Here is a 19,115-nt window from a genome sequence, read left to right as displayed (position 1 = left end):
GAAAGGCCATAGACAGTATAAAGCATTTAACGAAGTCATTTCTTGTGACAAATTGAAGAAATGTAGTCTTTATAATAGTTCAGTTAGTATATTCATAACTAGTTGTGTAATTATATCTAGAGACATAAATTAATTATTAATAAGAGGCAATATAGGGAAGTGGTTAAAGTGTGGTTTCTGGAACTAGTTATGTGACCTTAGCCAAGCTTGCTTTATCTTTTTAAGCTTCAGTGCCTCGCCTATAACAATGGAGGTAATTATATTTACCATGTAGCATTGTTGTAAAAATTAAATAAGTTATCACAAAGCACTTAGTAAACATTTAGTAAGTGTGGATATTTTTTTAACCAGGAGGAACATCTGTAATGGCTCTTACCCAAACCTGTGTCCCATTTGACATTGGTATCCAAAATTTACATGAAGACACAAGAATTTGAATTTAAGAATAACACAAATCTGGGAAAGGAGAGAGGCAACACATTGAATAGCAGAATGAGATTAATTACCTTAATAGGCTTAAAGATAATCTGAACCTAACAAGGTAAAATTTAATGAGAATAAATATGAAATCCTCTCTTTAGTTCTAGCACTCAGTTGTACCAGCTTAAAAGAACTGTGCAGAAAAAGACTTAGGGGTTTGAATTGACTGCAGCTTCTATTTGAGCCAAAGATATTAAAATGCAGAAAATTAAATGTAATGAACAAAACAAAGTAGTAGTGCCACTATAGATAGATAGGCCAGTGCTCTTTGTCAGAACACCACAGTTTAATAGAAATATCAATAAACTGAGGTAATAATCCAGGGTAATGAATTGGTTTGTAAACTGTAAGAAGAGGAACTAAGGACACTTAGCCTGGAAAAGTAAAGTGAGGTATATTATTAGACTGATCTGAAAATATATAGAATATAGGTTGGATTTACTTGGTAATCCTTCTCATTTTGGCAGAAGTAGCTTCAGAAAGGGATATTTTAGCTTAGCATAAAGAATGTTCTAATGATTGAAGCTCTTTAAAAATAAATGGACTGATTTATGAATTTTTAAGCTACCTAACTTTAGAAGTATTTAAGCAGAGGCAGGATTACTTGTCAGGAATATTGCAGTGGAAGTTCCTGTATTGGGTAGGAAAATAGAACTTCAAGGTCTCTTCTGGTGCTAATAATCTGTAATGGTTTGAGGACTTCGATTTTACACATGTTGAATTTCATTTAACTGCTTTGTCTTCATAAATTGGTAATGATAATCTACAGCCGATGTTATATACTTTGAATTCCAAAATAACTTCAGCAGTAGTTGAAGTGAATTTGGAAGAGTAGTTGGTTGCTAGTGATTTTAACATACCTACTCTATATACATAAGCCTTGTACTCTATTTCAGAAGTGATTGATATCTGGTACAAATGTAGTACATGTAGTTAGGAACCCCTTTGAGTGTTTTCAGAGTATAGAAAAACTCATTGACTATACATAGTCTTGTAACTCCATGAGAGATAAGAAATAAGTAAATATAAAATCTTATATCAAGTTTTTATGTCAAATAAAATATATCAAACACACTTCTGAAATTTCTATTAACTGTTAAGCACTCAAAATTGATTTTTTTAGTAGTCTTTTCAGAAATTTCTAAGATATATAACAATGATTAGTAATTTCTCAATTTGTGTATATTTTATAGTAGGATTATACTATATATAGATATAAAAGTATGCCTTGTCATCACATAATAAAATAATTACTTTTTTAGCATTTGAATATAAATCATAAGGGATATTCTTGAAGCTTTCCCTTAAATTGCTTAAACATGTTTAGAATAACTTTATTATACGCATGGTTCTGGACCACAAATATCTTCATTACAACATCTTGGTAAAAATGTATTGTTCTTTTCCATTAAACAGACTTTTAATGCTCTGTAGTAGATATTTAAAGGGAAGCCTTGGTTATAAGATAAAACTACAGTTGCCCTTTTCTCTCATTTCTTTAGATAAGTGAACACTAGAAATTATAGATAGCTTTGGCAGGAGTTCAAGGGTTAATGTAGCAGATAAATAAAAGGAATTTTCTGTAAATTGAGACCTGCATTATTTCAGTTGTCTTGTCTTTCCTAACCTAACTCACTTAATTTTAAAAAGTAAATACTTAAATTCTTCCTGACAGTGTGCTCAGCTTTTGCTATCGTTTATTACTTCAATTATACTTGATATCACTTAGAACAATCTGCCATTTGGAAATCTCAGTATAGCCTGGAGCTTAGTATTAGATCTGGCTGCTATTGTAACATGTACAGCATATGACATTAATGTATCAAAATTAGATTGGATCATCCCTCCTGGTTAAATTTATTTCACATTTCTTTTGTATTCAGTTAACATAAACCTATTAGGAAAACTGACACATGGGGATGGCTGTATAGGAAGGATATTTTTAAAGTATTTTGATTAAAAAATGAAATTATAGAGCCATGGCTTTTGAGTTGTGTAATCTTTTTTGGTTTTTAAATATGTCACAAAGCCTAAGTCCTACATTTACTAGTATATCATTCAAGTCTGTGTGTGATATAAATAATGGGAATTAAAACTTATACAATATTTTGATATTTGAGGTCTACCGTCATTTATTTAGAGCAATAAGCACATTTATGGTTTCCAACATTTTTTTAAAAAAAAGAGTTATTTAATCCACTTAAACCTATAAAAAATATTTATACTATATTTCTAAAATAGATTCTGGTGTCTAGATTTAGCTGGTTATTATTTTTAGAATAGTAATAGCTGCCTATATCTTATAATCCATCAAAGTATCTGAGAAGACATTTCTTGTTTAGTAATACAAATTTTAAAGTTCAGGAATTTACCTTCTATTCTCAAATACTTAACATCCATAGTGATTAGGATTTTCTAGATAGATTAGTATTGGGGACTTTAAGAACAATTAGAGTTCTGTGGTGTGACTCGTAGGCTCCGCTGATCTGCCATGTCACAGTTTTTCAGCATCAGTTGTTCCTGTTCAGGGAGGAGCTTGTCACCAAACCTGTCAGGCGTAACTACCCCAAACAGCCATTGTTGCTGAGTGAAGATGAAGAAGATATCAAGAGAGTGGTTCGAAGTGCCAAGGACTACAGGTTTGAGGAGTTGACCAACCTTATCAGACCCTTGGCAATGCCATGAAGATTCAGGATGTCACTAAGTGCCTGGAAGAGTTTGAGCTCCTGGCAAAAGCATATGGGAAGGCTAAAAGCATTGTGGATAAGAAAGGTGTCCCCCGTTCTATATCCGTATCCTGGCTGATTTAAGTGACTATCTTAATGAGTTATGGAGAGATAAGGAAGGGAAGAAGAAGATGAATAAGAACAATGCTAAGGCCTTGAGCACCCTGCTCCAGAGGATCCAAAAACACACTAAGATTTTGAGTCCCTTATTACAGATTATAAGCAGAACCCTGAACAGTCTCTGCAGATGAAGATGCTGAGAAGAAAGGATTCAAAAGGCTCTTCAGATAGGGATGAAGACAGAGTCAGTGCTGCAGCTTTCTTGAAGAAGAAACCAGAAGCTCCTTCTGGAGAGAGTCAAAGTTTCTAAAAAAGATGGAGGAAAAAGATGAGGACTCAAGAGGATGAAGGGTGGGACACAGGTTCAACGTCTTCTGACTCAGAGGAGGAGGAGGAGGAGGAAGGGAAACAGACCATGTTGGCCTCAAGATTCCTTAAAACAGCTCTGGCCACAGAGGAGGACAAGAAGGCTACAGAGAAGAAATGGGAGGACAAAGCCAAGAAGCAGCACGATAGGAAATCAAAGCTCCTGGATGAGGAGGAGGACAGTGATTGTGGGGAGTGGGAAAGGGTCCGAGATGCAGTGTGCTCATTAAGGAGAAACCAAAAATGTTTGCCAGAGGAACGGAGATCATCCATCCACACTGTTGTTATCAAGAAACTGAATGAGATCCTACAGGTACAAGGCAAGAAGGGAAGTGATTGTGCAACCCACATTGAGCTGCTACAGCTATTGGTTCAGATTGCTTCTGAAAACAGCCTTAGGGAGGATGTCATCATCAAAACCAAGTTCTCTCTATAACTACAACGCCAACCTGGCCACATTCATGAAGCCTGGACTGCATCAGTGAGCTGATGGAAATTCTGTTTGCAAAACCTAACATCTTTGTTGAAGAGAACATTCTGAAAGAGAGTGAAAAGCCACATAATGTTGACCAGCCACTGTGTGTTTATGGCTGTATCCTAACTCTGGTGGAATGAATGGATGAAGAATTTACCAAAATAATGCAAAATACTGACCCTCATTCCAAAGAGTATGTGGAGCACCTGAAGGAGGAGGCACAGGTATATTCCAATCATTGAGCTTGTGCAGCGCTACCTGGAAGAGAAGGGCACCACTGAGGAGATCTGTCATGTCTGCTTGAGGTGCATTCTGCACACCTTCTGCAAGTTTAATTATAAGGCCCATCAGCAGCAGCTTACCTTCCCTAAGGGCTCCTCAAAGTCCAACCAAGATCAAGCAAAAAATGAGGGCAAGGACTCAGCTGTGCTAATGGAGAAACTTTTCAAGTACATCTATGCCAAAAACTGCAGACTGCACGTGCGCCATCCTCTGCCATATCTCCCACTGGTACCAGGTCCACGACCTCATGCTATGAGACACCTACAAGACAGCATTCACAAAAAGTTAAAAAAACAACAACAAAAAAGACAGCACACAGTCAGTCCAGTACAGATCCTGTAAAACCGCACCATGGTACAGCTGTGCATCTGTGCCTTCCACCAAGGACTGTCCAGTGATGCTCACAATGCCCTGCTGGACATCCAGTCAAGGAGTCTGGCCCAGAAACTTCTGGGCCAAGGTCTCTACTACACCGCCTAAAGGAGCCCAGCCAGGAGCAGGAGAAGGTGGAGTGGCACCAGCAGGTGCCCTTCCACCTGCACATCAACCTGGAGCTGCTGGAGTGTGTTTACGTGGTGTCTGCCATGCTCCTGGAGATCCCCTACATGGCCGCCCAACAGAGTGATGCCCGCCAACATATGATCAGCAAGCAGTTCCATTACCAGCTGCGAGTGGGCCAATGACAGCCCTTCCTGGATCCCCCTGAATCAATGAAGATGGGCGACTGGAAGACCTTCAATGAGAAGATAAAGTCCCCAAAGTATGGGGACCTTGTCTTTGAGGCCAACAAAGTCTAAATCATACTGGTTAGGAAGATCCAGGAAGAGTCACTGCAGACCTGCTTTACCTACAGCAGTATCTATGACTACATCAGCATGGAGACACTGGTTAGGCTGAACCTGCCCACTGTGCACACTATCACTAGCAAGATGATTATTAATGAAGTGTTGATGGCCTCCTTGAACCAGCCAACACGGAGCCCAGTGCCCAACATGACCTGGCTCTGTAAGCTGGCGGAGAAGCTGAGCAGCCTTGTAGAAAACAATGAGTGGAGTTTGACCACAAGCAGGGTACCTGTGGTGGCTACTTCTGAGACCAGAAGGATGGCTACTGCAAAAACAAAGGCTATGTGCACTGAGGTGGCTACTGCCAGCAGCAGTCTCAGGCAGCCTACTGACCACTTCTGTCCCCATGGCCTAGACCAGTGGTCGGCAAACTGCGGCTCGCAAGCCACATGCGGCTCTTTGGCCCCTTGAGTGTGGCTCTTCCATAAAATACCACATGCGGGTGCACATGTACAGTGCGATTGAAATTTCGTGGCCCATGCACAGAAGTCGGTATTTTGTGGAAGAGCCACACTCAAGGGGCCAAAGAGCCGCATGTGGCTCGTGAGCCGCAGTTCCATTCAACAATCTTTAAATCCTAAACCACACCCCAGTCATTAAAGGTCTGTTTAGACTTTTAAAAAAACAAAACAAAACATTAAAACACTGATTCTTGGCTTTTTTTTTTTTTTTTGTATTGCCTACTCTTACTTTGATAGACTCTCTACTCAGAAAAATGTATAAAATTTTACAGATAACTTTCAAATATTCACAGAGCCTTTGAACCTAGGTTAAGAACTCCAGGGAGCCTTTCATTAATTGGACTTAACTCCTTTCTTTAAATTACACATTTAACTCTTTTTCTACCCTGTGGTGTGTAAGCAAAAAAAAGCATATTTCAGAAATAGAAATAGCTCATACTAAAAATGTAAATACTAATGACACTTATTCTAGTTTTTTGCTTTCAGACTTTCCCAACTACAATATGTCCACTTACCTGAAAGTAATAGGTTCGTGTGAGATGTGACTCAAAAATGGACTCAAATGGCCGAAACCGGTTTGGCTCAGTGGATAGAGCGTCGGCCTGCGGACTGAAAGGTCCCAGGTTCGATTCCAGCCAAGGGCATGTACCTGGGTTGCGGGCACATCCCCAGTAGGAGATGTGCAGGAGGCAGCTGATCGATGTTTCTCTCTCATCGATGTTTCTAGCTCTCTATCTCTCTCCCTTCTTCTCTGTAAAAAATCAATAAAATATATTTAAAATATATATATATATATGTTTAAAAAAAATGGACTCAAATGTTTGCAATGGCAGAATCAATAAACGTGCTAAGATAACCAAAGTTCGTTTTAAAATACATGTCCATAGAGTAATCTCTATGAAGAACATGCAAGACTAATGGGTATTAGGTTCATTTTTCTGACAACTTACAGAAATTCAACTTAGGCGTACTGTGCTTTTTATAAATTTAATCACAATATGATCTCTCTTTGATTGCCAAAAACATCTTAGTAAGCATCACAAATATTTAAATAACATATTGAGAGTCTACCAACTCTAAAGAAGTCTATTTGGATGAATTTCATAGGCATAGTTTCATAGACAAAGAAAACCTGGAAATAAATTTGTTAAACCAGATATAGTCAACTTTTTCATACTTAATAGGTGATTACCCAATTTATGATCTATTTCTTTTACTTCTCTAACTGTTACCTCTTTTAGACCAGTTCACTGCTTATTAGCACTTCCAGAGAATGATTAAAGAAAAGGAATCTTAGTCACTTTTTATTTTATTTTAATTTTTATTGATTTCAGAGAGAAAGGGAGAGGGAGAGAGAGCCATAAAAACATCAATGAGAGAATCATTGATCAGCTGCCTCCTGCACGGGACTGGGGAACGAATCCGCAACGCAGACATGTGCCCAGAATAGGAATGGAATCGTGACCTGGTTCATAGGTTGATGCTCAACCACTGAGCCAAGCCAGCTGGGCTAAATCAATCACTTTAAAAACAATCTTTTAAACGATCTTTTAAAAAGTTTGGTAGTGGAGAATTGGTGCAATTGCTAGTTAAGGAGAGTATTTGGAATGTATATGAATCTTTTTTATCTAAGTTCTCTGTTTCCCATTAACTATAGATAATTAAAAACTATCTGGTTTTCTGTAGTGTCACCTGATGTCTTTGAATGTTTGTGTTTTAAGTGTTGTAAAAAATGGTGAAATGAAATTTTTAAAATATGGTTTTTTACTTATTTACCTTTTCATCTTTTTATAGTATGTTAGCAGCAGTTATATAAATACAGAGCTTTTCTAAAGCACTGTGAACTATTTTCTTGGTTTTCTAGTTGAGACATTTAGGAAATGATGAAGTACACATTGTTTGGTCAGAGCATACTCGAGACTACAGAAGAGGAATTATTCCTACAGAATTTGGTGATGTCCTTATTGTAATATATCCAATGAAAAATCACATGTTCAGTATCCAGATAATGAAAAAACCAGAGGTAAGAACTTCTTATCTTAATTTTAGTAATATATTTTGAGTTCTATATGGTTTTGTTTCTTCTTTCAGAAGGATTTAGACTAGACATTAAGGTGTGAAAATGGTGGGAAATGAGACAAACTCTGGTAGCTATGTGAATTGTCTTAGTCTGGTTCAGAAGGAGCTAAAACAGGAAAAGTAGCAAGAAACTATGTGCAAAAGGGAGAAAGCTTGGTTATGCCAGAGTGCAAGTTCTTTTATGCTAAGCTCACAAAAGGGCTTACCTTTTATTGAAAGAATGATTACTATTTCCTAAAAGACACAGTCAGAAGTAATAATTTCCTTTATAACTAGAACATATGATTCCTGTATTTTTAGTTGATACATCTTATTAAGATTATGTGATTATTTAGTTATGTCACTTAATAAGTTAGAGTACTAAAACTATGTGTTCTAAAAAGTGTGTTTTTTAAAGCCAAGTAAGTTGTTCTAGTTGGATGTGTTATACTGTGGGATTGAAACATACCTGTGTAAGTATTCTCCTTCAAAATAATAAATGTTTGGTAGTATTTTCATGTTTCTTACTTTTTTAATTTAATGCTTTTTAGTTTATAGAAAACTTACTTTTTGACATTTGATCATGAATCTTAAAAATTCCTTTAATTAAGTTCCCTATGTGTGAATTTAAGCTTATGGCCAGATTTTATAAGGTTCATCTAAACCAGAGGTCAGCAAACTATGGCCCACTTTCTATTTTTGTATAGCCCACAAGCTAAGGATGTTTTCTACATTTTAATGTGTGTTTTTTTTAATTGAAAAATAATATGCAGCAGAGACAATATGTGGTCATAAGCTTAAAATATTTACTATATTATTCACAGCTCATGTGCTTGCCTTCAGCTGCTATTTGTACCAACCATAGTCAAATAGAATAACTTGAAATTGTCAGTCATGTGATAAAAATGACAATTATCAAAACAAAGATTTTTCTAAGAAATTCTGTAATAGAAATGTTTCAGGTTTTGTAATAAAGCTGGGTATGACACAAACATAATTTTTAAAAAATTAACTTGCTGCCTATAAGAACGTATACCTTGCCTGTGTTTACTCATGGAGAAAGAGGAATTTATTTCCAGTGTTGAATTTTTTGGTACAATTGAAGCTACAAAAATTTGAAAGTTGGCAGGGAATATAAATTTTTTAGTCTGTTACATGAAGTAAACAGCTCTTTTGAATGAAACCATGTAGACCTTTTGCATTTCTTGTTTATTGTTCTAGTGTGAATGGCCCATCATGGAAAATAATTGAATTTGAATAGTATTTCTACTGAAGAAAGAACTAAAGGGAAAGCAGAAACATTTTTGTATGCAGTGTCTTGATTGTTCTTACATAAACCTTTCTTCAATTTTAGTATAAAATTATGTTCTAATTTTTCAATTAGGTTCCCTTCTTTGGCCCACTTTTTGATGGTGCTATTGTGAATGGAAAGGTCCTACCCATTATGGTTCGAGCAACAGCTATAAATGCAAGCCGTGCTCTGAAATCACTGATTCCACTGTATCAAAATTTGTATCCTTTTTAATATATGGTTTTTATTCTAATATTTGTCTACTTTCCAAGGTAAATGTTTCTTCTGTTTTTAAGACCTTTGAATTTCTGTTTACTGATATATAGGTGGTAGAGTTCCTCCCCAGTATTTGAATTTGAGCACTTACGATGGTTGAATGGGGTAACTTATTTTATATATTTTTAAGTCAGTGCTTAATTGCCTTTTGGTTAATTAATTAGAGCCCCATTATGTGCTAGGCACTCTGCTACTCTGGATGTGCAGAAATAACCAAAACAGTCATCGGAGAGTACTCAATCTAGTTAAAGAAATATATTGTTTTCAGTATATGTGCTTACATGTGCTATAGTAGTTATGCAGCATATTCTGGAAGTATCATAACAAGGGGCCTCTTATATAGGTGAAAGGGGTTGTGGTATCAGGAAACATTTCTGAGAAATATGAGGATTGAACCAATCTTGAAGGATGATTGAGTTTTTTGGGTGGGTGAGGTTAAGAGCATTCCAGAAGCAGAGGGAACAACAGAGAGACATGGAAGTTTGCGAGGAAATTGAGTGTTTAAGAATATGGTTACTGGAGCCAGATTGCCTGGCCTCAAATGCTATATAGCTAGTCTTGGACAAGTTATTTAATCTCAGTCAGTCTTAATTTTTCATGTATATAAAATGAGAATGATAATATCTAGCTCATGGTATTATGAGAACTCAATGAAGCAATATGTGTAAAGCTCTTAGAACAGTGCCTGGGACACGATATGCATACAGTTTTAAATTTTAAATTGTTTTCTGATATTCCTTTGTAAAATAGGTTTATGTTTTCTTTTACTTTTCCTATATGATTAAAACCATTTTATTTCTTTTTATATAATAAACTAGAGGCCAGTGCATGAATTTGTGCATGGGTGGGGTCCAGCCGGCCCGCTCTGATCGGGAGCCAAGCAGGCCAGGCCAGCTGGGGGGAGGCGTGTAAGGGGCCAATCAGGTGTGGGCTGGCCGGGGGGAAGGGCCACATGCACAGTTGGCCGGCTGGCCCCACCCCCTGGTCAAACACTGGTCGAACTCCTGGTCGAGGTGACAGTTTGCATATTATCCTTTTATTATATAGGATTATAGATTTAAGCTTTACAGGGAAGGTTTTTAAAAATATTCTAGCCTTAGCTGGTTTGGCTCAGTGGATAGAGCATCAGCCTGCAGACCAAAGGGCCGAGGTTTGGTTTTGGTCAAGGGTACGTACCTTGGTTGCAGGCTCCTCCTCGTGCTGGGCTCTGGTTAGGGCTCTGTTCGGGGCTTGTGCAGGAGGCCACTAATGATGTGTTTCTCTCACATCAGTATTTCTCTCTGTCTTTCCCTCTCTCTTCCACTCTCTAAAAATCACTAGAAAAATATCCTCAGATAAGAATTAAAAATATATATATGCTATGTTTTTTTCCATGTGAAATGGATTTATTACAAGTCTGCTGCATTTTCTTCTTTTGATGAAAATTAGCTTACATTATCTGAATTTTATGTAATTTCTCATGTATTCTGACACCATGAAATGGAATTATAGGTGGATCATGCCATGTTACATTGATTAACATTAATGACATTTATATAGCATTTCTTATTTACCTGGTATGACAGTTATAGCTTCACTTTAAGTTGAAAACTCAGATTTGAAGTGGTCATTGTAGTGAAATATAAGGGTTCGGTTTATTATTCCCAGAATAGCTCTACAAAAGTAATTAATCTTACAAGGAACATACAGATTATTACCCATTAACTAATTTCTCCACATTGTCAGGTCCATTGAGGTTGCCTTCTTTCTGACCTTTGCTTCTTTATAGCCCACCTGATTCTGATGTTCATCCTGAGGTTAGTGTCCTCTTCAGTTTTATTTAAAACACAGTTGAGCCTTGACTGATGTGGCTCAGTTGGTTGAGCATCGTCCCATTTACCAGGGAGGAGCCTGCAACCGAGGTATGTGCCCTTGACCCCGGTTCAGTTCCCGTTCAGTGCACCTGCCTGGGTTGTGGGCTCAATCAATCCCCAGTAGGGGGCTTGCGGAAGACAGCTAATCAATGTTTCTTTTCCACATCAATGTTTCTCTCTCTCCCTCTCCCTTCCTCTCTCTAAAATCAATAAAAACATATTTTTTTAAAAAGATAGTGGAGCCCTAACCGGTTTGGCTCAGTGGATAGAGCATCGGCCTGTGGACTGAAGGGTCCCAGGTTCGATTCCGGTCAAGGGCATGTACCTTGGTTGCGGGCACATCCCTAGTAGGGAGTGTGCAGGAGGCAGCTGATCGATGTTTCTCTCTCATCGATGTTTCTAACTCTCTATCCCTCTCCCTTCCTCTCTGTAAAAAATCAATGAAATATATATTTTAAAAAATAAAATAAAAAAAGATAGTGGAAAGAATGCCTTAAATCTTTTGGGAAAGTGGTAAGAGAGATTAGATTGTAATACAAACTCTATTTCCCTCTTGTATTATATAGCAGGAACTGGATTTATTGGGCAAACACACACTATTTCTGGCCCAAGGTACAAGTAACATTTAATATGCACACTTTACAAAGTAGTTTTAAATGCAAAATTAAGTGTTGGGTATATGGCTTCATTTCTTTTTCCTGCACCTAAGTTCATACTCTTGAGAGCTATTTCAGATTTGCACATTACACTAGAGGTCTGATAACTAGATTTGCAGTTAGAAAACACTGCTTTTAATTCAAGCTCTGCTTTGTGACCTTGTCGAAGTCACAGAATCTCTAAACCTCACTTTTTTCTTCTGTAAAAAGCATGCTAATACCCATCTCAGAATTGTTGTGAAGATTAAATGAGATAAAATGGCGACCAGCAGGAAGGTAGGGAGGGAGAGAGTGTGAGAGCGCAAGGAAGTGATAGAGGAGTGTGTGGACGTGTGTGGTGTGTGTGTATGAGCTAGGGACAGTTAGATTCTGCAGGTCTTCTAAAGGGCTGCTAAACCCGACAGTCTTAGGCGGCGGAGTCCCGCTCCCTGCGTGGACACTCCTGGGCGGCCAGCACAGGCACGGCGACCACGCCATCTTGGGAAACAGCTGCTTGAGACTAGGATCCTGGCCTCAGCACCACCCAGTCTGATCTCAGACGCATACCAGAACCCTGCAGCCACTGGGGACAGAGACCTATGACCACAGCTACAGACCTGCGGACACCAAAAGTTCAGAAATCCCCGCGGCAGATCCGTGAGTAACAGAGCCCATCCCCCCTTCCCGCAGGCTTGCAGGCAGCGCCAGAGTAACTAACGGATAGACCCACCCCTTGCCAGGGCCTCAGCGCTCCAGGAACTTTAGCCTGGAAGTGCGGGAGCACCTTGGAACTGATCCTACTTCTGAGCCCTGGGCTGGGAGCAAACACGCGAACCCCAGGAACTGAGCCTACGCGCACTGCCGGCTTCTGAGCCCTGGGCTGGGAGCAATCGCATGAACACCGGGAATTTGTCCCGCTATTACAGGCCCAGGGACCCCGATTCTCTGTGCAGGAGGCAGCACCAAGCACCAGTGACTTGACTGTGTTTCTTTTCACCTGCGCCTGAGATCCTGATTTCCTGTGCATTCTTACTAAGAGCCAGTGACTCCAATTCCTGGTGCAAGGGCACACAGGGACCCTGATTCTCAAGGCAAGGTCGCGCAAAGCAACAGAGACTCTGATACTGGATTCTGGGGAACTCTGACTCCTGGCGCACGCTAGGGGGCTCTGGTTTTCAACACGCTTCAGGGGGGTCTCTGTTTCAGCACGGTGCAGGCAGGGTCCCTGATTCTAAGGGCGCGTACGAGGCCACATTGAGCGCTGACAACACTGACTCTGAGCGAGCCTGGTTCCCACCAACCCACAACAACCACACATCTTAGTGTCAGAGCTCTTCAGTGACACTAGGGTGGTGGGAGGCTCCCACTGCACATGGCCCAGGCCCACGCAACTCGACGTTTGAACCATCGGGAGATAATCAGAATGAAGAGACAAAACAACACCCAGAGGAAAGACAATGAGGAGTCACCACGAAAGGACATTAATGAAGTTGAAGCATGCAACATGACAGAAAAAGAATTCAGAATAATGGTTGTACAATTCATTCACCGGATGGATGAGAAAATCAACAACCTATGCAAGAATCAGGAAGAAATGAAAAGTGATAAAGCTACAATCAAAACCACCATGGAAAGTTTCAACAGCAGACTAGAAGAAGCAGAGGACCGAATTAGTGAATTAGAAGATAAGGCAGAGAAACAAGCTCAATCTGAACAGCAACTGGAGAAAAAAATTAAAAAGCAGGAGGAGAGCCTAAGGGAGCTTCGGGACAACATGAAACAAAGTAACATACGCATAATAGGGCTGCAAGAAGGACAAGAAGAGCAGCAAGGATTAGAAAATCTATTTGAAGAAATAATGTCAGAAAACTTCCCAGGTATGGGGAAGGAAAAAGTTACACAAGTACAGAGAGTCCCAGGCAAGATGAACCCCAAAAGACCCACACCAAGACACGTCATAATAACGATGGCAAATGTACAAGACAAAGACAGAATCTTAAAGGCTGCAAGAGAGAAACAGAGAGTTACCTACAAAGGTTCCCCCATCAGATTATCAAATGATTTCTCAACAGAAACACATCAGGCCAGAAAAGAATGGACAGAAATTTACAAAGTGATGCAAAGCAAAGGACTGAATCCAAGAATACTCTATCCAGCAAGGCTATCATTCAGAATTGAAGGGGAAATAAGAAGCTTCACAGACAAAAAAAGGCTAAGGGAGTTTATCACCACCAAGCCAGCAATGCAAGAAATGCTAAAGGGACTGGTGTAAAAAGAAGAACTAAAAAGCCCAGAAAGAAAGCAGCCACAAAAAAAAATAGAAATGGCTACAAACAAGTACCTTTCAATAATAACTTTAAATGTAAATGGACTAAATGGTCCAATCAAAAGACATCAAGTGGCTGAATGGATAAAAAAACATGACCCATATATTTGCTGTCTACAAGAGACCCACCTCATTAGAAGGGACTCACACAGACTGAAAGTGAAGGGATGGAAAAATATCTTTCAGGCAAATAGAAATGAAAAAAAAGCTGGGGTAGCAATACTTATATCAGACAAAATAGACCTCAAAGTGAAGTCCATAACAAGAGATAAGAAAGGCCACTTCATAATACTAAAGGGATCAATACAACAAGAGGATATAACCCTGATAAACATATATGCACCCAATGCAGGAGCACCCACATACATAAGAAAACTCCTGGAAGATATCAGGGGAGAGATCGACAACAATACAATCATAGTAGGGGACTTTAATACACCACTGACATCACTGGATAAATCCGCTACACAAAAACTCAGCAAAGAAACAGCAATCCTAAATGACTCACTAGATCAGATGGACTTAATTGACATCTTCAGAACACTTCACCCCAAAGCCACAAAATATACGTTCTTCTCAGGTGCTCATGGGACATATTCAAAAATAGACCACATATTGGGTCACAAACAAAGTCTCCCCAAATTCAAGAAGATTGAAATCATACCAAGCATCTTCTCAGACCACAAGGCCATAATATTAGAAATAAACTACAATAAAAACTCAAAATCCTCAAACACTTGGAAGCTGAATAGCAGGTTATTAAATATTGATTGGGTTACCAATGAGATCAAAGAAGAAATTAAAAACATCCTGGAAACTAATGACAATGAAAACACAACAATCCAAAACCTTTGGGACGCAATGAAAGCAGTCCTGAGAGGGAAGTTTATAGCTCTACAGGCCTATCTCAACAAACAAGAAAAAATGGTAGTAAATCCTCTAAATCTACAGCTCAAAGAATTAGAAAGAGAGCAACAAGAAAAGCCCAGAGTGAGCAGAAGGAAGGAGATAATAAAGATTAGAGCAGAAATAAATGACATAGAGACCAAAAAAACAATACAGAAAATCAATGAAACCAAGAGCTGGTTCTTTGAAAGGATAAACAAGATTGACAAACCTCTAGCCAGGCTCACCAAGAAGCAAAGAGAAAGGACCCAAATCAACAAAATCAGAAATGATAGAGGCGAAATAACAACAGATCCCACAGAAATACAAATGATTGTTAAAAAATACTATGGACAACTCTACTCCAACAAACTAGACAACCTGGAGGAAATGGACATATTCCTAAAAAAATACAACATTCCAAAACTTAATCAAGAAGAATCTAAAAATCTCAATAGGCCAATAACTATGGAAGAAATTGAAGCAGTCATCAAAAAGCTTCCAACAAACAAAAGCCCAGGACCAGATAGATGGCTTCACAGGGGAGTTTTACCAAACATTCAAGGAAGAACTAAAACCTGTCCTCCTCAGACTACTACAAAAAATTCAAGAGGAAGGAACACTTCCAAGCTCATTCTATGAAGCCAGCATCACCCTAATACCAAAACCAGGTAAAGACAACACAATGAAAGAGAATTACAGGCCAATATCCCTCATGAACATAGATGCCAAAATCCTCAACAAAATCTTAGCAAATCGGATCCAGCAGTACATCAGAAAGACCAAGTAGGATTTATCCCAGGGATGCAAGGATGGTACAATATCCGCAAATCAATAAATGTGATACATCACATAAACAAATTGAAAGAAAAAAAATCACAGTCATATCAATTGATGCAGAAAAAGCGTTTGACAAAATTCAACACCCATTTTTGATAAAAACTCTCAGCAAGGTGGGATTTGAAGGATCATACCTCAACATAATAAAAGCCATATATGACAAACCCACAGCCAACATCATACTCAATGGACAAAAACTAACACCATTTCCCCTAAGAACAGGAACAAGACAGGGATGCCCACTCTCACCACTCCTGTTCAACATAGTACTGGAAGTATTAGCCATTGCAATTAGACAAGAAGAAGAAATAAAAGGCATCCAAATTGGAAAAGAAGAAGTAAAACTTTCCTTATTTGCAGATGACATGATATTACACTTAAAAAACCCTAAAGACTCCATCAATAAACTATTAGACTTAATAAAAGAATCCGGCAATGTAGCAGGATACAAAATTAACGCCAAGAAATCTATGGCATTTCTATACACCAATAGTGAATGTGCAGAAAGAGAGACTAAAAAAGCAATCCCATTTACCATCGCACCAAAAAAATTAAGCTACCTAGGAATAAACTTAACTAAAGAGGTAAAAGACCTCTTCTCAGAAAACTACAGGACATTGAAAAAAGAGATAGAGGAAGACATAAACAGATGGAAGAACATACCATGCTCTTGGATTGGTAGAATCAACATCATTAAAATGTCCATACTGCCCAAAGCAATCTATAAATTCAACGCACTTCCCATTAAAATACCAATGGCATATTTCACAGCCCTAGAACGTACTCTCCAAAAATTCATCTGGAATAAAAAAAGACCCTGAATAGCTGCAGCAATCCTGAGAAAGAACAAAGTAGGTGGGATCTCAATACCAGATATCAAGCTGTATTACAAAGCCACTGTTCTCAGAACTGCCTGGTACTGGCACAAGAACAGACATATAGATCAATGGAATAGAATAGATAGCCCAGAAATCAGCCCCAACCAATACGCTCAATTAATATTTGACAAAGGAGGCAAGAACATACAATGGAGTCAAGATAGTCTCTTCAATAAATGGTGTTGGGAAAATTGGACAGATACATGCAAGAAAATGAAACTAGACCACCAACTTACACCATACACAAAAATAAACTCAAAATGGATAAAGGACTTAAATGTACGACAGGAAACCATAAAAATTCTAGAAGAATCCAAAGGCAACAAAATCTCAGACATATGCCGAAGCAATTTCTTCACCGATACAGCTCCTAGGGCATTGGAAACTAAAGAGAAAATAAACAAATGGGACTACATCAAAATAAAAAGCTTCTGCACAGCAAAAGAAACCATTAACAAAACAAGAAAACCCACTGTGTGGGAAAACATATTTGCCAATGTCATATCTGATAAGGGCCTAATCTCCAAAATTTATAGGGAACTCATACAACTTAACAAAAGGAAGATAAACAATCTAATCAAAAAATGGGCAAAGGACTTAAATAGACACCTTTCAAAAGAGGACATTCAGAAAGCTAAGAGACATATGAAAACATGCTCAAAGTCACTAATCATCCAAGAGATGCAAATCAAAACAACAATGAGGTACCATCTCACACCTGTCAGACTGGCTATCATCAACAAATCAACAAACGACAAGTGCTGGAGAGGATGTGGAGAAAAAGGAACACTCGTGCACTGCTGGTGGGAATGCAGACTGGTGCAGCCACTATGGAAGAAAGTATGGAGTTTCCTTAAAAAACTGAAAATGGAACTCCCATTTGACCCTGTGATCCCACTTCTAGGAATGTATCCCAAGAAACCAGGAACACCAATCAGAAAGGATATATGCACCCCTATGTTCATAGCAGCACAATTCACCATAGCTAAGATCTGGAAACAGCCTAAGTGCCCATCTGTAGATGAATGGATTAGAAAACTGTGGTACATCTACATGATGGAATACTATGCTGCTATTAAAAAGAAGGAACTCTTACCATTTGCAACAGCATGGATGGAACTGGAGAGCATTATGCTAAGTGAAATAAGCCAGTCAATGAAGGAAAAATACCACAGGATGTCACTCATTTCTGGATAATAAAGACCATTATAAACTTATGAACAAAAATAGATACAGAGGCAGAGCTGCCTCGAACAGACTGTCAAACTACAGCAGGAAGGCCGGGCAGGGTGGGAAGGCAGGAGGGGGGCGGGTAAGAGATCAACCAAAGGACTTGTATGCATGCATATAAGCATAACCAATGGACATAAGACACTGGGGGGTAGGGGAGGCCAGGGGATTGTCGAGGGCGGGGGGGAAAAAAGGAGACATATGTAATACTCTTTGTAAAACTTTAAGCAATAAAAAAAAAATCAATAAAATATATTAAATTTAAAAAATTAAAAAAAAGATTAAATGAAATAATGAATTTGGATGTACTTAGTAAATAAGGTACATTTTTGTATGCAGTGATTAATTCTGTTATGTGTAAAGATTACAGTCAATATAAAACAACTCTTCCCAACACCATGGAATTGCCTAATTGGGTTTTTGTATTTGCTTGGTTGGTAGGTTAATTGATTGGATTGGATTTTCAAGTCTGCTTCGTGAAGTTCGTAATAGTTAAATCTTGCTGAGTCGTTAATAGATACCACATTGGAGGAAAATCTAAGATGAAAAGAGATAATTTCAGATGAAAACAGTAAACATGAACACTTTATTTACACAGTAAATATGAGCAATTTCTATCAGCAAAATCAATTCTTGAACACTCAGAGTAAAAACATTAAATAAGACAGATCAAATTTTTCTTGACTTGGAAGCTTGAATTTAGAAGCTTTATGGAAATTATTTTCCCATGCTATTAAAGTAAATAGTAGAGATATTCCTAGCCTTTGCTAATCTGAAGAACACGTAGTCATATTTGACAAAGATTCGCAAAATTCTATATTAATTTTAAACATTGGGAGGAAAGACTTCATACAGGTGAATTACTTGATTTTTAAGTGAAAATTTACATAATAAATTACAGTGATGTTTTATTTTAAGATATTGAAATATGAGTATGTCTTTTAATTTAAAATAACAAATATTTCAGAAATATATTAAATTTTAAAATGTATGTTTTTGACAAATCTGGATAAGGAAAAAAAATAATGTGATCTAAAACAGATCAATAAAACTTAGAAATTGAGATAGAAGTAGGCTTTCAAAATCACCAGAGTTACTACTTTAATCCTCATAAGAGAAGTGAAGGGGTAAAATAATATGTAATAAAC

The 19,115-nt window shown here is 38.1% G+C and overlaps 1 protein-coding gene and 1 pseudogene across 2 annotated transcripts in view; both read left to right on the top strand.

Moving 5' to 3' along the window:
• RALGAPA1 (Ral GTPase activating protein catalytic subunit alpha 1) overlaps positions 1–19,115 on the top strand; it is a 275,949-nt gene that overhangs the window by 221,071 nt on the left and 35,763 nt on the right. For both annotated transcript variants that reach the window (XM_059710675.1, XM_059710684.1), the window contains 2 exons: positions 7,560–7,718; positions 9,138–9,265. In XM_059710675.1, the coding sequence (XP_059566658.1) occupies positions 7,560–7,718; positions 9,138–9,265 (287 nt within the window). The remainder of the gene's footprint in view (positions 1–7,559; positions 7,719–9,137; positions 9,266–19,115) is intronic.
• LOC132228125 (eukaryotic translation initiation factor 3 subunit C-like) lies at positions 248–5,566 on the top strand (annotated as a pseudogene).

This window comes from Myotis daubentonii, chromosome 1, assembly GCF_963259705.1.
Source record: "Myotis daubentonii chromosome 1, mMyoDau2.1, whole genome shotgun sequence".
Classification (NCBI taxonomy): Eukaryota; Metazoa; Chordata; class Mammalia; order Chiroptera; family Vespertilionidae; genus Myotis; species Myotis daubentonii.
The sequence above is the reverse complement of the archived record's forward strand: the minus strand, read 5'-3'. Positions and strand labels throughout refer to the sequence as shown.